The 26,930-nt window shown below is 31.0% G+C and overlaps 1 protein-coding gene across 1 annotated transcript in view; it reads right to left on the bottom strand.

Moving 5' to 3' along the window:
* Positions 1 to 6,255: 6,255 nt before the first annotated feature.
* LOC139100673 (uncharacterized) overlaps positions 6,256 to 26,930 on the bottom strand; it is a 33,151-nt gene continuing 12,476 nt past the window's right edge. Inside the window, exons 6-10 of the mRNA XM_070653358.1 lie at positions 14,643 to 14,786; positions 14,403 to 14,487; positions 13,728 to 13,955; positions 13,413 to 13,668; positions 6,256 to 13,179 (exon numbers count right to left, since the gene is read on the bottom strand). Of these exons, the coding sequence (XP_070509459.1) occupies positions 9,889 to 13,179; positions 13,413 to 13,668; positions 13,728 to 13,955; positions 14,403 to 14,487; positions 14,643 to 14,786 (4,004 nt within the window). The 3' untranslated portion in view covers positions 6,256 to 9,888. The remainder of the gene's footprint in view (positions 13,180 to 13,412; positions 13,669 to 13,727; positions 13,956 to 14,402; positions 14,488 to 14,642; positions 14,787 to 26,930) is intronic.

Raw genomic sequence — 26,930 nt, 5'->3', positions numbered from 1 at the left:
TTTTAAATTTTCACGAAAATATGATTAAAACTTGATAGCCACAAATGAGGAAGGCTTCGTTTGCCATCCATATTGCAGTCAAATATAGGCAGATTCTATTGAGTGTTCATAAAAGAGGTTTAGTGGATCATCGTAAGCTTTTAGTAACCTTTCCAGCAATACTCAAAAAGTCTAAATGCACAAAGTAATTTTTTTTGTTTATTTAACTTTTAATTTTGATTTTTGTCATCTTTACCCATAATTGGATTGAAATTCAAAATCTGTTGAAGTTTCCAAGTAAAGCCATATCAACGGTAAAATTTATTAACTGCCTAAAAGCCTTAATACAAAAATTGTTCAAACTGAATAGTTTTAAATTGGCTTTTTCCCAAGCAGTTCATGCGATAGCCTACTGCTAAGAGCATACGATCCGAAATCGTAGGACACGAGTTCGATCTCCGTTTGGAACAAGTTGTTAGACAAGTGTTCTTTTTCCTGTCAAGAATCAAGCTATCCCAGACAGGCAAAAATACCGTTTTTAGGTACCGTAGTACTATGAAAGCATGCTCTTTGCCTGTTAGAAATTAAGTATTAAAATGAAGCATCAGCAAAAACATGATGACGCCATCATAAATTTTGAAATAACATCAGCAAGCAGTTCAAGCTTGCTTTGAAAACTGAAACATTAATCAAGTAATACTATCATGTTTCATTAGATTTCTGCTTACATCTAAATATTTCTACAAATTAGTTATGACTAGTATAAATTTTCATGAATATGCAGGTTCGTGTGAATATGAACTCATAGAGATCAAGAAAATGTATTACTTAAGTTCCGAAAAAAGATCAATTTCTCAACGGATTTCTTAGTAAAAATTGTCACTTTTTGGAAAATCCCAATGTCCATTAAAATACTTTAATTAGTCACTCTTGTTAAGAAGCTGTCGACACACTTGGAATTGATAATTGCCAAGCGGTAGCCAGCGATAAGGCCAGCTTTAGACGTCGACTGAGGGATGCCATGGATCACACTTGATCTGTTCGGCCATCGAAGTAATTAAGTAAGTAATCGGTCACTTAAACATTTTCGTAAATTTATTTTATATTCGACGCGTGCTTCAGTTCCGAAAATTTCATTTTATTCAGAACCACACACCTAACAATAAAGGCATGAGACTTCATACTGAGCGAGATTTTTAATTAATATATATTTGAAAGATGAATGGATAGATGGTGGATGAATATATCTAAACACATATATCTTTATCTCTTTATTCCATCCTAAATGAGATCCAAGACAAGAAAGAAAGAAGAAAAAAAATTCTTCTACCTGCGTCACCACGCCCAAGCATCAATTTCTATTGTATGTTCAAACTTTGTTTTCATTTTTTTCTCTTTGTTCACTTTTAAGTTATTTTAATAAAGTTTTTTATGTTACTTTCCTACAAATAACAATGATTGCCGACAGTCGACACATGGATACATACTTTTAGCCTTTTATGGTCAATAATACATTGTAGGAGAGAAACTGCATACAAAAAAATCCCTTCTCATCTCACTCATTGTTGGAACTGTTTACTTAAAAGACTTTTTATACTTAATTCCTTCCATTTAAACGATTTAATAAAGCAATGAATTTATTTATTCATGTGGGAGTTTCGGATGTATATACACATATAGATTTGCTGTACATGAATGGGGATAAAATTTGATATGGGAGTAAAGGAAATGAATAATAAATTATGCATAAGGAGATGAGGTGAGAGAGAGGAACTCTTTTATAAAATTTATTGTGCGGCTTACTTCTCTTTGTTGCCAAATACTTTTTTTTGCATAAGATTCTGTATCATATTTCATGTATGAATTCCAGTTAAAAGGTTAACAAGCAAGAATTACGGCGTGAAATGTTACTACACTCGAATCATTGACGCCTTTACACTTTTTTGTCGAAAAAAATAATAAAGTTTGTTGCCTACCGCAATCTTGGCGCCAAGAGGATGTAATGAAAAGTCTTGTACATTTTAGGGCTATTTTCTGGAAATGATTGCTTATTAAAATAGTTTTTTTACAGCTTACTGCTCATTATTCCACACCGCATGCTCTACACAAGCATTTTAATATAGAAAGTTAATAAATTCCCTACTTTATGTTTTCATGCAGCAGTAGATTGAATAAATATACACAATCAGGTTCACAAGTTTGTAAAATATGTTATACAGCATAAACATTGTTGCGTATTTCCTTTAATAATTTATTTTAGCTTACTTTTTAATTAAGCTAAATAAGGCTTATCAGATTGATATAAAATAACAGACGCAAACTTCCCTAAAATTTGATTATTGATCGGCTTCGCACGGAAAATAACGTTGATGATGTAGAAAAATCTAATATCTACTGTGAGATTAAAAGCCTAAAACATATCCGAGTGGACGAAAAATCGCTAGAACTAATCGTTAACTTGTCTTTAACCAATTATAACGTATCAGGTAACAAATTTTTGCAACACTCGGGAATGCTAAGGATGTTGAAAAAGAATAAGTTTTTTTTACCGAACTTACAACTTGCTTGAATTACAAAATAACGAATAGTTTGTCAGAAATCGAGAATATATCAGGAAGCTCTATAAATTAGGCTAACTTCATGATAACTTTGAGAACGATGCATTATTAGATAAATTAATAAAATAAACGCTTAGAATTTAAAATTAGCAAATTGAAATATTCGACAAAAATTTAGAATCAATCACTCGGATTAAGGACACTAATGTCATTCAAGAGTTGATCAAATGTCAATTTAAACTATAGGTTCATAAGTCGATCACAGTGCCGATGCTATAAGCTGACTTTACAATATATTCTTACATAATGATTTGTGTGTGATGGTTTAGCAAACTCAATCTTTTGCAAAATATTTTTGTACAGATACAGATTTTGAAGATCTGAGCACCTAACTTGTAATGCACCTTTGTAAATCTAGCCTGAAGATAAATCTAATTGAATCAAGCTTTAGCTTAAAATCACGCAGACCTAGAGTTTGAGTTGCTGCCTTTATTACGCTATCTTGGAGGGCACACTTTATATCTTTACATTCCAATATTTGTTTGTTGTGTCGATAATCAAAAAGCTACTTTATACCTTTATACTGCAATCGTTTAAGATTAACAAATCTTCAGAATATTTGCAACTTCTCATTTTATAACACCGACAGCACAAATTCAAAAATATTACAATAAATTTTTTATTGGGGCTATTTTTCAAGCAAGCCAATAAAAGATGCAAGGAACAATTTAAAGTGTTAAAATAATTTTGTAAATACCAAAGTTTTAACAGTTTTTTTTCAGATAAATATTTATTTATTTATCTTTTATAAAAGAAAATTGAAACAAAGAAATCAGGAGTGAAAGTCATAAAAAACTTTATGATACCATCTTCTTTGTGTTTATGAATAAATATTTTAAGAGCTCGGTGTTTATTGAAGATGCAGCATCACAGGAAGTATTTGAGAGATTCTTTTTTTATAATTTGCACAAAGTTCTATCAGATTTAAGTTTATAATTTTTGTTAATGAAGTTCCAGGGAGTAGCCTAAAAAATATGGAATTTAAAGTTTCGATTGACACGCTTCTATAAGGAACAGACTTCCATTTGATGATAATAAAAATAGCTTTGTCTGATCCTTTATTATTTGCATCACTAAGAACTACTAAAATACAATTGTAATTATTCTATTAAAATTCAATGAATTGAACTAGAATCCAAATTATGAAAACTGATTAGTTCCTGTTGATACACTGAGAATTTAAGGGCATATTTAAACACGTTGAACAGGTTTCTGTTTCTTGCTATAACAGCTTCTTCTATTGGTTTCTTTTGTTATTATTGTATTGATCGATAGCTTCGTTTTGTATAAAACAAGCCCTAATTCTCAAAGATCTATCTATAACGAACAGCACACCGTGTTCGCTAAGACATTATTAATGAAAATTAGCAAAATTGTCGCATTGTTCCTCTGGGGTATTTATATTGTAGATCTTAAATTCAAGCTTGGTATTGGAAATTGGCAAGTAAAAGCCAGCGATAGAGCCAGCTTCAGGCGACACCTTCGGGAGGTTATGAATCAAAATTGATCTGTACGACCAGCGAAAAGTAAGTAAGTATGTTTATTCAAACAAACTCTAATTTTTAGAACAGAAATAGCTCTTTGTTGATCAAAATTTGAGAAAATACTAAACTTTATTGCAAATCACAATTGGAAATAAGTATTTTAATTTGTGATACAGCTCGACAATGATTTTACATTTGTCTAAATGTGCCTATAAATCAAAAACATCTTGACAAGTTATAAATTTTGATGGATGAAAATGATGCACAATATGTATTAAGTCAGATATAAAGTATGCACTGAATGGACTTTCATTTTTTACTTTAAGGATTATTTTGGGGGCAAGCTAATTATAAAGAAGCGCTAATTGTTAAAATATAAGGTGTGAAAATTATTAATGATACTATAGAACTGTTAAATAAATCCGATTTTGTGGATGGTAAAAGACCAGTAAAAGAGCTCGTGATAGACCAAAGAACTTCTGGAAGAAAGCTGGTCAATAGAGACTGTATTGCATTTTGTATTGGCAATTAGCAGACAAATGACAGCGATAGAGTCAGCTTAAAGCGTCATTTAAGGGAGGCCAAGAATGTTGATATGTATGTCCATAGGTTCAGAGAAATAGATAAATAAATAAGTAAGCTATAAAATTGATGAATTTATAAACCTTTTTAAATAAATTAAAATATTCAAAGAAATATTACTAGATTAGTCGAAACTTCTACGAAAATTAAATGTTACATATGGATTGCTTGTCGAAACTATGGCTAGATTTGTCTAAATCAAGATGTTACCAAACTAATCATTGCTTGAGCGTAAATAATTTCTCTGCAAAGACATACATTTTTGAGTATAAGGTAGATATTTTTGAGCTTATAGTTTTAGATCTTGATGAATTATATTAAAAGACTTCCATGAATATCTAAACATCAATTTGGCAATTTTACTCAAAACAATTTAAAACACGGAAGCAATAATGCAATTTCTGTAAAATAAATCTACAAATTCCAATCAAAATATCCCTCCCTAAACACACAGTTGCAAATACTTACACAATTTTTCCGCACATTTATTTTTCATAAAAAAGGTTTATGCATTCGGCTAGCAAATCCATCCCTGAAATATTACAAGAAATCACTGCTAAATCAACACTCCCTACAATGTAAATCCAATCTGTAACAAAATATAAAAATTCAAAATATTTCCTGCTCTGAATGTATTCATCCATGCGTGAAGGATTAAAAACACAAACAATCTTGTTTCATTCTTATGCATATATATGATTTTTGCATAATTCCTTTATTTTATTTACATCATCATCATCATCATGAAATTAAATAAAATAAGATTAAAAAATTGTTAATTTAAAGACTTCATTTCATCAATATTTACTTCCTTTTTCAATCTTTTGCACTAAGGATCACAATGTAAAAATTATTATTAAACAATAACGATTAAAAATATGAAAATAAAATAAAAAATTAAAAATTGTTCGCATTTTTATTGCACATCAAACACTCCCCTCAGTAATTACAGTTACTGCAATAAATAATAATAAGTTATTATGCATGTACGTATCAGAAAAATGTTGTAATAATGGAACAAAATAAAAACTCATTATTAGTAATATCATTTCAATAGCCCAAAAATAAAACAATAAGAAGTAAGAATAAGAACATATCATTTCCTTCCTTTATATACCATTATTTTTCATTATTATTGTATTTATCTCTCACATTTATTTTTTAAAGTGCAATTAAATTTTGGAATTTTTGTGAAGACTTCCAAACTTTATTTTTTAATTTTGTGGGTTTCCTCTAATATCAATCCTTTTGCACTATATATTAAATTTAAATTTAAAATTTATTCTAATTTCCAAAAATGGGAAAATTTTGTTTAATATTTTTTTTTTTGAATGTTTAATGTCATATAAAGCTTCCAAAAGGGTTAGTTTTTGACAATTTAGAGTTACTTCTTGGATATTGATGCTTGAATTTTTTGATGTTTTTTTGATAATTCTGTAGTTTGACTTGTAGTACGTAAGGAGAATTTATCATTTATTGCTAGAAACATCGACTGACAAATTCAAGCATTAATAACTTTTTGCTCTAAATTTTATGATTTTTAGACATTTTTGGGAATGAATTGAGGATGTTTTTGGGTGTTGCTTGATTTCATCGAACATCTGTATTCAGCAGAGCTAGAAGTCAATTCGGATTTTGTTTGGAAAAGTCCACTTGAGTCGACTCCAAGCTTTGGTATTCAGAATTTGATGTTCTTGTAATGGAATCTTCCATAATTCTAGGTTTTGGCAATGCCACAGTGACTACTAGTATGAAAATGGAACTTTAACTAAAATTAATAAGAGAACATAAACTCGACTATTCGATTAAAAATGGCAATCAAAAGACGGGCGTGAGTCTGACTTGATGTCGGATTCGATTTAATCAGGCTCTATGCTAGAGTCACATCGGTCTGTTGCATGATTTTGGATCGATTAACCAATTTATGCTATTCGGCTCTGGATGACTTTAACATAAAATTACAAACTTATTGACCGAATTGCCAAGACTTTGAGCCAAAACTACAACAGTCAATAAAGTCGCATTCACTAGAATACTGCCAACTCTGCTTACAGAGCCTTTGCGCCACTTGAGCACCAACTAAAGGGATTTTGGCATAATTTTTAAAACTCCCATAACTTTCATGAAATACGTCCATATTTCCATTAAATTTTCATTAATCAGATCTTATTTAAATTAAGTTGATTTTTAAGTTAATAGCCTCAAAATTTACACATTGAAATACTTTCATAAGTCATGAAAATTACAGTCACGAAGTTCACACTCGCGTGTGCTCGTCCACTTTATAATCATTTTAAAAATTTCTCAATATAGTCATCATTTCCATATTTCAAGCTTCATATATTGAGCTATCTCAAGTATCTCAAAAAAAAGTTTTTAATTCAAATTCCATAAACAATTTCAACTGTCCAAGTATGTATCTTGAACCCGACCCCGAGTTGATGGAAATACGTTATAACTAATTGATGTCAAAGCTATAAGTCGACTCGACTTTTGTATGTAGTCGAGTCGACTTGAGTCGGCTTATGGTTGATGGCTTGCTAATGTCTAATTTTGGCGTATTTTTGTCCACTCGGGGAAACTACACAATACAGCAAACTCCATTTTCTAGCAGGCAAAGAGTGTGCCTTCAAGAGTAGAGTAAGCTGATAGAATCGCTCACGAGCATGCTCATCAAGAAGATTTAAGTTGAGCAAGCTCTAGAGAGCATGCTCTTTGTTTGTTAGGGATTTTTACCATAATTATGGCTTAAAATCAGCCGTTACGGAGCCGCAAGGGCAATATCATGCCTTATTGTTAATTTGGCAAGTTTATAATACCCTAGTCAACATGAGTTGCCTTAAAAATGGCTCAAAATCAGCTGTCATGATGCCATAATGGCAATTTCGCGTGTCACCGATAATTAACCAACTTAGTGATGCCCGACTTAGTTATAGCAACAAAGTGAACACAATGTGCACTTCGGGAACATCAAGCAATCCCAAAAAACCAAATTCCTCAATTGATTCCAAAAGTATATTCTAAAATTCTCTACAAAAGGGTGCAATGATCATCTTTGACAACATTACAACTATTTCATACTATTCTTTTTAAATTTTATCAATCCGAAAGCATCTTTTTGAAGCCTTAAAAATAACCAATATGCTTGACATTTAGCCATATAATGTCATCTTGATTTTTTTTTATATATTTCTTGCTTTTCTTTCTCTTTTTTTTCATTCATTCATTCAATTTTATCTTTTTGTTATTTTTCTTTCATTATTTCTTATTTTCATATATGTACTTGAGAAGTTAGAAAGAGGTTTTTGAACTTTTTTTTTAGTGAATATGTAGTTACTTCATCATTATATTAAACTACGACAGTTTCTTCTCAATTTCATGTGTGTTTTATTTAGCACGATCATAATTTTTGTCACTTATAGTTCATATTGTGTTATTTACTTTTTGCCTATAATTATGAAAGTAGTACATATTATGAACATACGACATGTATAGTTTAATTTTTAATATTCTTTAATTATATAAGCAATATCATTGGGTTAACTGTAGATGATAATTATATTGCCTAATTTTTTTTTTTTCATTACTTTATGTAAGTTCCTTTATTTAAAAAAAGATTTTAGTTTTTTTTTTTTTCATGTGTATAGAAATTTGTAATTGGGCTTCTTCATAATTCTTCTTTTTAAGGTTTTGGTATTGATTAATTTATTGAGGTTAAGATTTCAAGGTGTGGTGAATTTCATTGTTGTTTTGGGTTTTCTATTCAGTTTTTGGAAGGGTATTCAGAACTTAATTAATTATTGCGATTCAGAGTATGAAAATGACTTCTGAATAAGTTTATTGTACTGCTTTAAGCAGTGATGGGCAACATGTGTATCGAAGCACACTAGAGTACCGTCCAAATATTTTGAAATTGCCATGAGCCGTATGATCACTACTGGCTTAAAGCCTCTCAAAGCAAATTAAGCAAAACTCGAAGTCAACTCGATTGGATATCAAATTCAAGACGACTTCAAGATCTGATTTCAAGTTTAATTGGCTTTTTTCAAGCTTATCTGTTTAAAATCTTGGTCGACTTTGAACTCTGACTAATTGATTATCTACTCAATTATAATGTTCAACATTTACCTAACTAGAAGGAGTGTTTCTTCATTGAATAGTTTAAATATTATAAAAAGGTACACATTCCAATTTTGAACTACTCAAAAGTTATCAAGAGTTTTAATGAAAACTTTAAATTGCCCAGAATATGTCTAGAATTAAGGGTTCCAAAATCAATACTTCTCAATCTCAGTTTCACCAAAATTCGAAGATTTTCTTTCCAGTCTTGGTTTGTTCCCGAAAGATTTTGGAAAACGGGAATGAATAAGGGAATGACTTTCGGAAACAGGAATATTCCAGTTTTTGGAAACCTTAGTCAAAACCGAGAATTGAATTAACTTTTTAAACTTTATTTCACGAAAAAGGCTGAAAATTTTCTGGATTGAATGCATAGAAAAGGTAGATTCCTTAATATTCCATACTGACATAATATTTTCAAGGATAGCGCTTATTTGAAACATTTTCTACCCATGAAATTGAGCCTTAATGTGCCCCAGCCAAGGAATAATAACATGAGAATCATGACGAACTCTGATCCAATATTGGAATTGATCAAATCAATTGAAATTTTAAAAACCTCTCAAACAATTCAGAAATCATCACACCTTGACACTTTACCTATTTTATATCCCTACTCTTCTTTACTTTTTTTATAAAACCGAAGAATAAAATTGAAATTTGATGAAAAAAAAATTTCCATCTCTAATGTGATTAAATTTCCGCTCGAAAAACGTGTCTTCCTGTATCCAATAATTGATAGATTTTTTTTGTATTTATTTTACTTTGTTGTTGTCTTAATGTAAATCTAGAGTTTATTCTACACGATAGTACAAAACTATCATCATATTTGGCTACCTGAAGTGACGCATTTTTAGTGTTTCCGCTGAATAAATAGCGGCAATTTTTTTTATATAGAAACTTGTATTTTGATATATTTTTTTTGTCAGTATACATACTGTTGACTATATACGATTATGTATTAATTTTAGGAGCGATAACTACCAACAAAAAAGACTTTAATTTTGATTTTGAGATTCTTTAAATAATAATTTTTTCTGAGAGTGGATTCTAATGCCATTTTTTTTGATTATTTAATATCAAGATTATGGATGTCTCCTATGGATTTATGAATCAATACATATTACATCCGATGATGAAGATTTCTGCTTCCTTCCATCAATTAAATTGAAATTCTTATCATTTTTCGGTGACGAATTATTGTTGTTGTTATCATCATCAAGTTTCATTTCCTTTGACTTTGCAGCCGTTGCAGTTAATCTGAGGTATTCAGTGAGCTTCTCAATACTCTTTTTGTCATTAATCTTACCATGACTTGAGGATAATGATGACGATATTTTTGATTGTAGCGTATTTTGAGAATAATTTTCAGAAAATGGCTTCTCGGTGCTTTTACTTATCGTCGATTTTGATAATATTTCTTCAATATCAGAGCATTGATCGCTAGTACTTGAACTAACTGTTTCTTTTACAGTTGGTAATTTGGGAGAAGAAGAAGTTGATGTTGGAGATTTTGATTTATTTGAATTATGTAGATTATTAGCTTGATTACGGAACATCATAAGAGCAGATGGATTTGGTATATTACGTACCGATAAATTCATATTCTGATGATTTAATAAACTCTTTGCTGTTGGCGATGTTGCGAAACTTTTAATATCACTAATTTTACTATATTCTTGCATCTTCTGCTTCCCCCAATGCTCAAAATTCTTCTCTAAACTTAAGCTTTGATCAAGTTTAGCTATATCACTTGATAATTCATAATGATATCGTTCTAGTGTTAAATCCTGACTAATTGGATTCTGACACAAGTCTGATGTATTGAATGATAAATTATTCAGCTTATTATTATTGTTATTATTATTATTATTATTATTACTAGTACTCCGGTGAGGTAAATCAACCTTTCCATGATAGCTCGACGATTTTAAAAAATTCTGTGTTGATTGTAGTGATTTTGGCAAAATTTTCTGTAATGATGAATTTTGTGCTGTTTGTTTGATTTTCTCTAAAGGAATTGTGGGTGGCATCTGACGATTAAGCTTAATGTTTTTAACAGAAGGCTGATGTTGTTGTTGGTGTCTATTTACGATTGGCGCAGCTTGAGGTATTTTAAGTATTTCAACAGACGGACATGCATTCGGAAAGAGTTTTGTGGGATCTTTAACATTAATGTTTGGTACTTTTGAAATCGATACTGGCGACATTTTTCCTACACTTTGATTTTTAATACTAAAATTATTATTATTATTGTTGCTATTGTTGTAAAAATTACGAATTGTTGATGATGTTGGAATTAAGGGTGGAATTTCAATGAGTGGTGGATCACGTGTAAACATTTCGGTATTTGATTTTGCATATGGATTAATATAACAATGAGGTGACTTTTCAGCACCCAAACTCAATGAGCGCTTTAAATTTTGCAACTGCATTTCACTCTTTACCGATATTGTTGGCGATGCTGCCGTCGCTGATATTGGTGATAATTTAAGTGATGCGGGTATACTATTCGGTCGTATTGGACTTGACGCAAGGGTCGATGTAATTTGAGCCTGAATGTCAGACGATGGTGAGCCCATTTTCGCTGTTGGCGGCTTCATTAATTTCTGTTGATTGTTTACTGAATTAGAATCATGTCCAGAAAGTTTATCAAGCGTTTTTATCTTTATTTTTAAATCTTTCGATTTTTCTGCATCAGAAGGCAATGATGAAGATGACGACGATGATGATGACAACGTTTGCTCTTGTTGCTTCTTATGTTGATCCGAATAAATTGAATTTCTTCTTTGTACTTTTGTCGTTTCTTCTCTTTTCGAATTAATGTTACAACTATTGCTGCTATTACTTTTATTGAAACTATTATCTGTCGATGTTGATGTTGGTGACGATGCCGTAAATGTATTTGGTACAGATGTTGATTTTTGTAACACCAATTTAGGTATGAAGACCATGGGTTGATTTGAATTAGAACTTTTTGGAATTTTTTGTTCTGTTACCGAGTATTTGTGATTCTCTAATTCAATTACAGCCTCTTTATGCTTCTCTTGTTCATGCTTCTTTTTTGTTGTATATTCATGTTGCACATTTGTGGAACTTGAATCGGTAGTCTTATGGTGAGAAGCTTTAAAATTATATGTTTTCTCATAAGCCTCTTCTTCATTATTATTAAATTTTCTATCGTTTTTACAGTTTTTTCCTCCCATAATTTTAAGTTTTAATTTTAGACTTTCGTCATTATACGATGATGATGAAACGTGTAGTTTTGGTCTTTTTGATGAATGCTCTGAATCTTTAGAATGTTTTGATTTTTTGCGCTTACGATGCAATATGATTGAATCGACTTTCTTCTCAACCGGTTTTAAGCCAATTTTTGCAGCATATTTTTTCTGATCAACACATGATTCAATTTCATCATCAAAGTCATATACAGCTTTGGAGGACGAGTACGATGGTGTATTTGACATATCAAATCGTACACGCTTAATTTGCGGTTCACATTTTGCATTATTACTAAATGGTGATTTAGATATTGAGTAGCTCTCATTAGGTGTCTTCGGTACAGTTATTTTTGTCTTTAAACTTGGCAATTCAATTTTCAATTTTGGTATATTTAAAGAGAGGTTGGATTTCACTTTAAATTTTTCATCATTCCTTCCCGCCGTTGAATGATGTGAATAAGATGAAGATGATGAATTTGTATGTTTCGTGCTCTCGCGTTTTTGTTGCTGTTGCTTCTCTTTCTCTCCTTCATTTATTTTATATTCGTAAAAATCATGAGAATCATTATTATTATGCCTACTACTACTTTTCGTACTGCCGCTGCTGTTGCTCTTATTCTCAAACTTTAAATCATGATGCGAGACCGTTCCAGTCTTTTTGCTTAAAGTTGTTTTCATTTCCGATGTTGAAGCGATTTCTGACGAAGTAAAATTATCAACATCACCACGCAAGCGCTCACAATCATTTATAAGAACCTTACTGATGTAGCTGTTGGGTTTATTCAACTTTATTTTATTGTTACTAACGTCAAATACTTTACTATTTTTGCTACTTGGCTTTTTAGCTATAATTATTTTTAAATCATGACGCGGAGCTTCGCTCTGCTTTGACTGTTGCTGTTGTTGCTGATTTTGATTTGAACCCGTAGAATTTGTATTCATTCGCTCACTTTTATGGTTATGATGTGTTGATGATGACTCTTGAGCGTGATTATTGCAATCAACAGCATCTGACACCTTCTTGGATAATGATTGCTCCATAGTCGCACGAAAATCAGCTGTACTTAATTTCACAAATGGTTGGTTGATGAGTGCCTTTTTAATAAGATTAATTTCGTTGTTATTGTTGTGTTTTTTGCTCTTGTAAATACGATAAAACAGCTTCAGAGGTGCCTCCTATATTTTTTTTTTATATTTTTTCGTTGAAATAAAAAACCCGAGAGATGTAAACAGAAGAAGAAAGAAAGGAAAAAAAAACGAAAGCAATTATAGACATTGTATATAATAATATAATGCCGCTATATTTAAAGAATAAATTCAAAACATCTTCATTCTTCATCAAGATATAGTCTTGTTAAATAAATGAGCGAATGAGATGGAATGAAATAATATTATTTATTAATACATACACGCTCCCAGTTGTAGGTATATGCAATATCCATTAATGAAAATTCATCCGATAGAATATCGCCTTCGTAGATAATATCAATGCACATTGGTTTCTTCAAATTGCTCAGATCATATTTAGACGATAGAAATTTTTTCAAATGAAGCACTTTGAATGCAGCTGGAGCTTGCAAATATCTAACTTGTGGAATGTTGTTGCTTATTGATGTTATATTATTACTACCAAATATTGATTCCATATGATATTCAAGTGATAAACTGGGAATTGAATAAAATTGCTTAATTTAAAGTCTTAAGATGCAAGATGGGTAGCATACCTTATTGGTTCATCTGGATCATAAAAATATTGCTTTGCCAATTTTTCATCCTCATAACAGATGTCAAATGTTTGCTTTTCATATTTACTGACTAGTGCATGAGCCCCTGATGATGTTCCATTTAAAAATATACGCTGCTCAAAACCATCATGAGATATATTTTGACGTTCTTTGGCATAAAGTCCAGGAATGATTTTGTAAACAATCGAACGCAATCGAATGTCTGGTCTGGATTTTTTTGTGTTATTTTTTTGAGAGTGAAAATAAAACAAAAATAGCAAATTTTAATAAATGAAGAAAATATTTTGACTTTTTTTGCGCACTTTTCACTTATTCCTATGTTTGTGTTTTCTTTTTGTTACTGATGGTGTTGAAAATTGCTTTACTGCTGCTATTAATCATTCCGAAATGATTGAATAATTCGCTTAAATGTGTTAAATCACTAATTATTTCAAAATCAACAAAACGGGGCAAGCCACTTGAATTTGCTATAAAAATTCTTGCAAAATTCAAATTAAATTTGACCGTTAGTTGTTTTTCTTATGAATTGACATTTGTTGCGCTTTTAATTGCAATTATCAGCACATTTAATCTCTGTAAATTAATTCAGTAGCAAAAAGCACACGATCCACCCATTTTCAAGATAAAAATCAGTAAATGTTTTATCGTACATACCTTAAATTTCCTAATCTTATTTCACAGTCGCAGATTGGACATGTTTCAAAAAGCTTAATATGTTTTACTATACAGGAACGACAAACTGTAAAGAAATATAAAAAATATAATTAAGTAAGTCAACAGAGCACCAGAAAAATCGTGTTTTTAGTTAATTACAATTAATGTACTTTTAAGTCAAATTGAGATTGGAGAAGGAAGAAACAGCGACGCAATATAACAAGCCTTTAATTTACTTACATGAATGCATGCATATGTTGATTGTTGTAGCCTCTATCAGGTATCCTTTGCACAAAAGGCATGTTAAAATTTTGTTGAAATCTTTTACACGTTTACGCGAAATCATTGTAGCTGATTTCTTTTTTTTATTCTTCTTCTTTCTTGCTTCTTATTCCTTTAAACTAGTTTCTGTAAAGATAGTAAGGACAGGAAATTTGTTGATGTTATCATTGTCATGGTTTATTATGAATTTTAATGATCAAAAAATTAAAAGCACATGTACAAATAAATGTTACTTCCACTAATAATCATACTCATTTATCTCACGATTAATAGTTCTGCATTCATTCAACTAGCAAACCTCAATTTCAGCTATCAAAACAAAATTTATTCGAGATGTTTTTGGTGTGTTCCAATAGACTTTGAGCTCATAATAATCATTTTTTATTCATATGATCCTTTTACGTCTTGTTAAATTTATGTATTTAATCAAGTGTCTTTTGCGGATCTTGCCGATCTTGACATCATTTTTTTGTTTTTGTTATTCAAAAATGTGCGTATTTGCTAAAAGATCTGTTTTGTGTTTTTGGGAGTATCAAATTAGGAATTGATATCGAAATTTAGCTAAATTTTTATTTAATTATCCGAATAGCACAAATTGGTAATGGTACAACAGATCATCGATCGCAGTACCGTTGCTATAAGCAAACAATTTGGTGGATCGACCAAAAATCCGGAACCAGATAGGCATGACTCTGACTTGGTATTGGATTCTGTTCTTATGTACCGATTTTGAACTTTTTGGACGACTATAAACGACTATTGTGAGTGCATGTGTTTGGAAATTTCATAACACATCAAGTAGCTTAAGGCTCCCACCCGTCATGAACCAAAACGTGCACTCAACCAAAACTAATCACAACGTGAAACAGAAATTGCAAACTCCCTCCGTAGTTACTTAGTTTCCAAATTAGACCCAAACAGCTCAACATATTAGCTATGACACCGCTACGTCGATGGCGTACGGTGAGACGCGAACTTGCCCTAACGGCACCATAATGGCTTACTTCGTTCCATTTTCATGGGTTGTATAAATGGGGATAAATGCAGTTCGCCACGTTTTGTCCCCCAAAGAAGTAGATCTCTTTATAGAAAATGTTCAGGAATTTCTGATGCCTTTTATTCATAGGATTCAACAAAATGTCCACAAGCTAAGCATTTTAATCAAAGATCACACAAACAACATTTATCTTAAGCTTTAATTTCTAGCACATTTTCATTATAATTTATAAGAAAGAGTAAACTCAGCTAATATGACAGCCGTGACAGTTCTCGAAGAAGCAGAAAGTATTGTCAACATAATTTAAATCATGTCTAATTTATTTAAATCGCTTTTGAATTTTTATTGAGTTTAATCAAGTTTGATTTATTCAAATTACTCATTGAATATTTTGTAAAGTTTTGAATCGTAAATTTTTACTGACAAGAATAAAATTTCAATTCTATTAAATTTGCTTTTTGGGTCTATTGTACTCGAATATGTGGAAATATTTTTACCGATTTCATATTTTATTAGCATCAACATGCTAATATGTAAAGATATTGTTGACTTGAAAAATTAAATGTTGCAAAAAATTGTGTAAATAAGGAAGTCTGATAAGTTTGTTTCTTTGTTGATTCTGCATGAGATTGTGAAACTCATGTGTACTGTGATGATGTTTATAGCTGCAGAATCAGCCTTTAAATACTTTGTTGAATTGAAGGTTCAAGAGCTCAATTCAAATTAAATTGAACATTATGAAAATTGACCTTCAAATTTGAGTTTTAAACAGAACTTCCCAAAAATCAAAATTGCATCAATATCCAGCCACAAATTCATCAAATCTCACTTAATATCTTCTTGACACAAAACTTTTTAATTAATTTCCAAAGAAAGTCAAGTCTCGAGACAACAAAAAAAAGAAAACTTTTGACAAGTAACGATGTATGTATGTCTGTACAGCAACACCAAAAGGTGTAAGATGATAATTAATTCATCAGGAAACAACAACTGTGAGGAAAAAAAATTATTCTTTGAACAAAACATCTATGTCTACTTATTTGTACAGTTTGTTGAAGCTAAGTTTTAATTCATCTGGAGTGACAATAGATTTTTTTCGAGGAAACAATGGGCAGAATGGTTTCATATAAATTATGCGTAGCAGTATCACGTGGAATAATGTGGAGTGGAATTCTTCTTGTGGCAACTAACCTGGTCAATTTGAAATGGGCAGTCAGTGGGCAGAAGTCATTTAGGAAAGTGTGACACAAGTATCGAATTAAGTGGCGTTTAGTCAAGGAATTAGCAAACTTTATTTGTAATCTGAGTTCACATCTTAAACTAAGTGTAAGACTGTCAGTTTTAAGCCATTCTAGAATCCGGACAATCATCTGCAAGATTCTGAGGCCAGATTTGCGTCAAGTAAAATTTTACATTTGGTTTTGCGACTCTTTCTTAATTTTTTATCACAATAAATGTCCTGAGTGACGTCAAAAATACGTTAGAACTAGACATTAACTCGAAAATGACTGGACAATAACTACTAGACCATGGCCGCTTTTTCGCTACATTAATGATAATGACTATAGTTATAACCTATTTTTGTCAACTCGGGTATGAGATAAGAGAGCGTGTTCTCAATTGTAGAGCTAGCTGAGAGCAATGCTATATTTATTTAAGGTGAGCAAGCTCTCGAGAGCATGCTCTTTGCCGGTTTGGGTCATTTAGTTATTTAGTTCTCACTTTTGTAACAAGGAATGCAACAGAGCGGATCTCGAAGTCTACTCGGATTTTGCATTAAAAAGTCGACTCAAGTAGACTCGACTCCATTCAAAATTCGAGTCGACTTCGAGCTCTGGAATAGATGATCCTTTGATACCGTGGTGGCATCATGGTACCATATGAATTGACTCATTACCTGCTTGCGAATCTGCTTCCTTTTTGGTCAAAAGTAATCGAGTGATGAAAGATGAGCACGTTTTTGTTATTTTCCCCAATCAACCCTAATTACTGATCAATTTGACAGATTAGCTTGTCAATCATCAATTTTTTAAATCAATCAAATTCATTGATATTAATCTGTTGTGACTAAAAAGTCATTGATTGCTTTCAAAATTGATTGAAGGCAATTAATTGATGAATTTCGGTTCAAGTCAAGCAGTGCCAATGCTCTAAAATATCTAATTTGACTATTGGCATCTAAAAACCATGTTTACATCTATGACTTATTGAGAATTTTGTCCTTAAAATTTCAAGATTCAAGATCAATTATAGAATTTAAGGAACTGACTGAAAATACAAATGGGAAAGTCAGGCAATTGTGACAAAATATTTATTTACAAAAATATGAAACGATCTCGTTGATGGACATTTGCCAAACATTTGGGAGACAAATGCCTCTATACTCTACTTAGGGATTCCTCATGATCTAGTCGAGACAGTAATAATATGACAGTGTGCATACTGTCATGTCTGAAAATATGATTAGCCGTTACAAACATCCAATTGTCTTGAGTCTTTTATTATCTGTTGGTTTTGTACTTGATTCCAATAGGAATCTGATAACAAAGGTACTTGAACTAGGTACTTATAAAGTTACGGTAGTGTTAATATAATATTGCGGAATCTCATCATACTCATGCAATTAGTTCAAAAATTAGAAAGTCTGACCGAATATGGACATGAAAGAGCAGTTAAATTTTGAGAGAACCATAAAAAGATCTACAGCCATAATTGATGCATAAAGTAATAAGTAATAAATTATCAATTGAGCATAGATTAATGATAATGTGAATCTACATAATAAATAACATATTGACATGAATCTCCAAGCCTATTCAAACTCATACAAATACACAATAAAGTCATTTGAATCCCAAATAAAGGAATCTATAACCGCATTTGCGGCTTTCCGCATAAATTAATATTTCCACAAATTCATTTCGATATTTTATGTTATTTTGATTTCATTCTTTTACGAATTGTGCTACAAATGAAAAACAAAATAAAAAGTGTATATTTTCATCGTGGCACAACATTCAATACTAATCATAAAAAGGTTTGTGTACGTACAGTCACAAATACACACACAAACAAGTTCACATACACACACAAAAAACAGAGCTATCTGCTATAAAAGCAGTACTACGGTACAATTTTCAAATATACACTTACCATTATTTTTATTTTGTACAATGCTGTATGCTTGTGTTAGTACGGTTATGCCTCGTGTAAAATTTTTTTCTTCATTTAATGAAAAAAAGAAGAAAAAAAAATCAAATAAAAATGAATTTTTTTTTCCTTCCGATTTTTCCGAGGCCTATTTTTCAATCGAAACTCCAACAAAATCCAGTGCCACACACAAAAACTTAATTAAAATACACTAAATTATCTATTTTTCCATAATTCACAGCGACACTATTTAAATTTAACGTAGTAATAAACAAAAAATTTTAATTTTCGATTGTGAAAATTTGTCTACTCTCCAAGTCAAACACTAAACTCCGACTGATATAAAGCTTGCATCATCATTGCTATAGAGAAACACAAAAAAAGAAAAAAATATACGCGAACTGTATTAAACCGAACGAGCAACAACAACGAACGAACGAGAGCCGAAATTAACGAATTTTATTATGAAAAAAAAAAGTATATCCATATGGATGTGTGCGTGCATCATATTTCTCTATGAGTCTTTCGGAATCGGTAAGAAAGAAGGGAAATTTTCTCTTGATGTTTTTCAACCAATCAGCATCGAGTATCGCAATACAGTCACACAAGTTAAACAACGATGTTAACCGAATGCTAACGACTTTGGATGGAAAGACTTTAAAACTGAATGTGGAATGAAAAATTGTAAAATAAAAATAAAAAATGACACTCGATTGAGTTCTGAAATGCCAATTTTTTTTTATACTGTGGCGCTCTTGTTGAGTAATTTTCCATTATGGTCTGCTTCTACATTAATCTGAGATGATGAAGAAATTCTAGTCACAAAAAAAAGGCACTTGATGGACTTTGAAATTTAATATTTTGCATGCTCTTGCAATTTACATTAGATCTTAATATATATCAAATTTCTATTTCTTTTGTCTAAACATCATGCATAGCAAGTTCTCGAGTATTGTGATTTTTTAAAAAGATTAATGCTATTTATGGGGCACTTTGCGTTAATGGCTGACTTGATAAAATCATTTTATAGCATGAAAATTCATTGAGACATTTTAAAGATTTTAGGGTTTTTTTTAATGGATATAGCATATTCTTTTTATTGACCAGGAGTATTCTCGGGAAGCGCATTCGATTTGTCAGCCGATTAGAAGCTACATATACTTCAGACCCGAGTGACACAAACTGAGAAGGAAGTCATTTGGTTGCCAAATTTAGTGCCATTGAATTAATGTACCGTAGCCTTCTTCATTTGTGTCAATTGGACATGGTCCACTAAGACTAATTTTTTGGATTCCATCCAAATTCTTTTGTTGCGCTCAGGATTGATTGCAGATCAAAATTTGATTTAAAATCAACAACATGCCCATGAAACTTTTCTAATCAAATTCCTAGCCAACTTGGGGTTCAAATGGAGACTAATAAATCTATAAATATATTTTAGTGATGATATTTGGTTTTTTTTGTGAAATATCTTAAAGTATTACAATTTTTATCAAACTATTTATTGCTATTTAAGTCGTAAAATGTGTGACGCATAAAACTGTTTCAGATAATGAGCTTAAATTTTTACAATAGTTTATGTAATGAATAGAATGGCAATAGATTTTTCAATCAAAATTGGTACAAATTGCGACATCACTCGATTTATTACGGGATGTATGATTCTACCTTAAAAACCAAGTCTGTCTAACGAGTGGCTGAACATGGTCGATGGCCCTAGTTTGCAAAAATACGTTAGAACTAAATATCAACCTGTCGGGTTACTTCTAACAATTCATAACCTTTTTCAGGACTTTTTTTAAGGGCACCGCTCTGTCGCAATGATAACGGCAAAATGCGTAATCGATGTTAGACAGCTTTTTGGATTTTAGTCCATTTTGAGGGCGAAAAATTCAATTTGTCCAACAACAAAATGCATGGAATGAACATGATTTAATCATTTATTAAGCCATTTGTGGTTTTATCAGTCAAGATAACTTGTTCCAAATATTAAAAAATGTTCTCTTTGTTGTTATATTTGACTATGAATCACAGTGATTCTTATTTAAATAGCATTTGTTATAATAATGATTTCACAAAATGTTGAAACATTTTAAGCGAATTTAGGAAAATGTTTAAATTATTCATTTATTGGTGCTTTATACAACTTGTTGAAATTGTTATGTTTAAAAAGCCACAAATTTAAATTGATGCTTGTAAATTTTAAAACAAATCACTAAAACATTGGTGACCACTCGCGACCAACTTTATAACCAATATTTTTCCGTGAAACACAATTTTATTAAAATTGCATATTTTCATCCAAAACAGAAATTTTTCGGATAACATGACAATTGCACGCTAAGCACCTACCATGTTCTGATGAACACTTTAGTGTCTTAACATAAAACCATTTTATACACGAATAGTAAGGCACTTATCTCGATCCCAGTGGTCAAAAATACGTTAGAACTAGTCATCAACTTGCCATCAACAAGCTAAATCGTATTTTTGTCCACTCGCGAGTATTATAAATTGGTGAATCGATTAATAATCGGCTCCAGGTCAGAGTCATGTTGTATTGGTACAGGCTTTTGGATTAATAAACTGATTTGTTTGGGGCTGCTTTCAAAATCTAGAGAACGGACCATTGTCGAGTTGATTTTGAGCTCTAAAAGAAACTGTAAACATTTTAATTTTTTAATAAAATCTTCAATAAAGCCCGATCGGCACATATTGAAATGTTGCCACCACGACGACGAGATGGTAGTATACTTAGAACCAAGTGGAAGCCAGTTGGCAAATCAGGTGGTTTTTGCCAAGTGGCTGCCACTACCATCTCGTCGCCGTGGTGGCAACATTTCAAAGAGTGCCGATCGGGAAGCATTTAAGAAAACCACAAGTAATTTGAATAAGGAACAACTAAATAAGATCCAATTCTTAAATGATTTTCTATAGCCTTGAAAAAAGCGCTAGAGTCGCTAAATAATTCAATATACAAGCGATTTAATACCTCAGCGTATGCCTCTTGTTTTTGTTGTATCGTGTGACGCCAGAGCATTTAAGCGTTTAAATTGAAAGAGAAGGCACAGCAAAAAAAAAATTGTTTTCACATTTTCTCACTCACTTTATTCCTCTTTTTTTTAATTCTTCTTCTTCTTTATTCTTTGTAATTTCAAAGTAAAATTGCTTTTTGTCACACACTGTATTTCGAGTAAGAGTCAGTGATTCTTTTTAAAGCTGAAACTCGAAAGGAAAGAAGAACAAAAAAAATTTGTTGCATTAGCATAAAAGAAGAATGAAAAGTTTCAATATTTTTGCCAACTGCAATTTTCTCAGTTCTGTTTTATTCCTTTCGAACCCGACTCTCGATGTGTACATGTGAGTGTGCAGGAAACGAAGAGTTTTAGAGATATAAATTATGGCAGTCTGCAGTTGCCTTTTATATCAAAAAAGATTACTTTTGCTTTATCATTCTTTTGACATTTTTCTTGTTCCTTCTCTTTATTTCCTTGGGATATACGATGGAATAAGGGAATGAACATTTTATTGCTTAGCATGGCTGACACCTACAAGCACTTTAAATATAAAACAAAAATGTATCAAGCATTTAAATGAACAGAGTCATATAATTTTATGAACTCCTCTACTGTTCACTTTTATGGGATGTTGTAAAGCGATGAGAGATTAACAGCAGCTTTGAATTTTTTGTGTTTTGTTCTGTATTGATATTTTTCAACTAAATGAAAAGTTTTTTTTAAAAAACACAGTTGTTTTCAATAACTGTCATGAATAAACATGGATTATGACAACATTCTGTTGGACAGTTTAATGCAATGTTTTGGATATAAATTGATTTTGTTGTAAACTAAGTAAAAGTGCCAATATTTTAGTTAATTCAAGTTTTATTGGGATATTTTGAAGATATTTTAAAGAATATTGCATCAAGCTTGTCTTTTCTTATTGAATTTCTTATTTTGATAAATCTCATTGATTCGATAATTAAGGAATCTAGTGGACCACTTAAGATTTTAGAGCTATTTTTGAAAGGTTGAAACTAACCATGTTTAAAAAATTTAGACTTTCAAATTCGACTTGTCTAATGAACAACAACTAATAATGGTCAGAAACTTGTTTAGAATTTAGTTCTGACCACATGTTAGAATACCGCGATTAAGGTTTCTGAAAAACTGCATTTTTAAAAATTGGCTGATGAATCACTTTTTAAAATAGTTAAAAAATTCAATTGAAAATTAAAATTCTAAACTAATTTTCTTTTAAGACTCAGAACTATGCTTTCTCGCTATCGGGATCGGGTTATCCCGGGATATTCGCAATTTAACAACTTATCTATGTCAGCTGATCGATTTTAGCCGTTAAAATGTTCGAATTCCTACTGTTCTGTGATAAATTACAGAAATCCCGAAAATTTCAATCCGGATCCCGATCCTGAAAATTTATCAGGACCGGGATTTCGAGAAAATATACTCAGAACTCACCTGGAAATCGTAAACTTTTCATAATTTTTAAAACCTTGTTCTTAACAAAAAATGTAAAAAAAAAAAATAAATAAATAAAATCTTACAATTTTTATATGAGTCTTTCCAAAATCTTCTTGGCATTTCCATTAATAGCGTCAGAAACCCTGTGGTTTTAAATTAAGGATTTCTGTCACTCGGAGTAGAATCTAAAATTTCCGTGTCTTCAATAAAAATAATTCTCAAAAAGTATAATGTGGCATACCGCATTTTTTGCTGTCAAAAGTAGTTTAAATCAGCCATCGTGGTAATGTTTGGTCAATTCTGTGCCTTACTGCAAATATGAGTTGTCAGAATAACACAGATATACAGTCTTACAACAATGGTTCTTTATATGAATCATTTATTTACTGTAGCACGTCTAATCAGAATTAGACCAAAATAAATCATACATGTTATCATTGTTACAACTTTTTGAGGATATCTCTTCAATTTGACTCCTTTCAAATCTAAATTCAGATACTGGAAGCTTATCAAATTTGACTCTTATTCTTCCGAATTCTGACGACAAATCCATTTCTTCAGTACCCATTTGAGCGTGCTTGAACCAGCTGTTGCATTGAGATTCAGTTGGCAAATCACCACAATTTTTATATTGAAGATATCCTTTTTCAGCTTCAATCAATTGAGTACTGAAATAGTTTGGTTTGAACTTGATGCTGTTTGCTTTGAGAGTTTTGAAAGTTTTTAAATTTATTGCCAAAGAAGATTTCAAGTTTTCGAGACATCTTAAGTTATTGTTTTGAAATTTATAACGCTTGAGTTCCTTAAGCGAATGTTCAAGATTTTGAATGTCTTGTTGATTAACTAATTGATGCTGCATTTCATGGATATTTTGAAGTATCAGAATTAATTTGACTAGTAAATGCGCTTTTCTAAATTCACTTCTGTAGCCTTCATTTTCTTCTAAAAGATTGTTGATTCTTAAATAGTAATTAATGCTGAACAAGCAGCGGAATGGTCTTATGAACTTCTCTAACTGGATGTCTCTATTTGGCATCCAAATTCTGTTGAGATTTTCCAATTTTCTTTCATTTTTTATTTTGAAATATCCTACTTTTGGTATTGATGACGAGCAATGCTTATCAAGGAACAACTTTAAGTCTTTGAAGCTGAACTTGAATGAATTGTTGCCCTTGTCATAGTTAAGAATTTGATATCCATTGCTCGATGTGACATAAATATTTTTCAGAATGTTAAATATATCATGAATAGGGTCAGTTCTGCATTTAAATTTGAGATTCTTTTCAGTGCAGTATTGATGCGACTCGTTGTCATCTCGGACACATCCAATAAAAATTGACCCATCTTTTGAAGTAAATTTATCTTTTACATATTGTCCAACTTGTTCATATAAATTCTTCATGTCTGATTTAGAAAGTCCAAATTCGGAACTAGCGTAATAGATTTTGTAGACAACTGGATCAAGATCTCTTGAAAATTTTATTAAATTGACTGTTGTTAAGTACTTTATTGAATATTCATTTTGAATTAAGTTGCAATCGGATTGACAGATGAACTCATTTTCAATGAATAAATAAAAATGCTTGGGTCGTTTAACTTTAGTTTGAAAAACTTGAGCGGATTTGAAAGTTTGAAGGTTTTGAAGATTGAGTTTTTTATATTTGACTAAAATTTGCATCTTTTTTGCAAATAAGTTACTTAACTATAAATGGAAATATTGTTTTATAACTAATTTGTTAACAGACAGGAACAAAGAAATTTGAATTTTAAATTGAAGCTGGTTTTAATTTTTAAAAGGTTCATCAAAAAATGACACAAATGTATAACTCGAAAATCACAGTACGGATTCAATCGAATCTGAGGCCAGCTATTCGAGTAAACTAATTAAAGGTAATTTGATTACTAGTTAGTGACTAGTTTTGTCCACTCAGGTTTAATAAAAAAAACAAATGAATATTTTCAAATTTTTAAATTCAATCTATGTGAAATTTAAATCAAAATTTGAAGATTCAAAATTAGTAACACGCTTACCATATTTCTTTAAACTAATTATCTAGTTTTCTGGTTTGAACATTGACCATTAGGTGCAGCAATTAAGAGAGTTTTGGCAAGTAGAATTGAGAATAATTTTAATTTCAAACTGATGTTTGTTTATTTTTTAAGACACAAAAATCATGACTTACTTAAATTTATTTCTACATTTAATTTCCGATGCTAGATCAATTTTCACTTCATTATTACTGGCCATGAGTTTCAATTTTAAAGTAAGACTTTTGTTTTTATTAAATTAATTTTCCGGTCTTTTTAAAAGCACAGCTGATATACATTTGTTATCAAATTTCGAACTTTTAATGAAATGTTTTGATTTTTTGGAAGCTACATTTTTAATTTAAAAAATGTATTTTTCCTGTTAAATTGATGATACTATAATAAATGACATTATCAATCAAATGCATGACAAACCTTAAAAGTTCAATAACAAAGATAAGAGCACTGCAATTTAAAACGTAAATTGCAATGTCTAAATAACATTGTTCTGAAAATAAATACTAAAGCGACATAAATGAAGAAGGTTCTAGCATTAATAGATCTATTTCATTTATATTTCTAATAGACGGCAATATGGATTCCACACGGAGTCAGCTTCCATTTGGTCTTAATAAATCTATCCGTGACGTAGGCTTAAAGGAAATATTGCGAGACCGTTTTTATTTATGTCGAAGATAAAAAAAATTATTTAAAATTTTTAAGAACTAATTTTAAGAAGATCCTGCAAATAAAACGTCTTTGAAACAACGACGGGTTGTTTCTGACTAGGGTTTCTGATGCCGTTAACGAAAACGGAAAACGGGCCGTTTTTTCGAAAAATAAAAACGGAAAACGGCCGTTTTTTACTAGCCGTTTTTCCGTTTTTTAATATGACTTTTTCTCTGAATTTTTGGAAAATTTCCAAAAATTTTATTAAGTTTTCGACTCAAAAAAATTTTTACATAATAATTTAAACTAAGAACATGAATATTCGTCAATTTTTTGACCTGCGGTATACTTTTAGAAGTAAATTTTTCATGTACATATCTTGGCAAATCAAAAAGGACTTCAATTTGAATGCAACGTATTGTTTCCCTTCCATTAAAAAAAACGGACCCGTTAACGGCCGTTTTTCAGAAAAAAACGGAAACGGCCGTTTTTAAAAATGCCGTTTTTCAGAAACCCTATTTCTGACGTTGTATTATTTCATTTAACACAGACATTAGCATGATCATAAAGTTTAGATTCTAAGACCTACAGGATTAAGAAGAATCCTAATTCTAACCGAACAAAATATGTTTCATTGTTGCTCGAATAACAATCGGTTTGAATTCAGCACCATGTTTGATCCCTGCTGGTCTGATGCTGGATTTCAGATAGATTTAGGTTGATTCAGTGCTCTATCCATGACGAGAATATATTCGAAAAAAAAAGCAAATATTTAGTTTAAAATCGTTAAATTATTAATGGAATTTTCATTAGTTTAATCTGTGTCGCTGATCACTTTTAGCTTACAAGTTACCCGAGTTGTCGAAAATACGTTATAGCTAGTTGAAGCCAAGTTAATGTCCAGTCGATCACTCTTTCTAA

The sequence above is a fragment of the Chironomus tepperi genome, unplaced genomic scaffold (assembly GCF_022539635.2).
Source record: "Chironomus tepperi strain 1889 unplaced genomic scaffold, CSIRO-AGI_Ctep_v1 contig_68, whole genome shotgun sequence".
Lineage (NCBI taxonomy): Eukaryota > Metazoa > Arthropoda > Insecta > Diptera > Chironomidae > Chironomus > Chironomus tepperi.
This window is presented reverse-complemented; position numbering and strand designations above follow the sequence as displayed.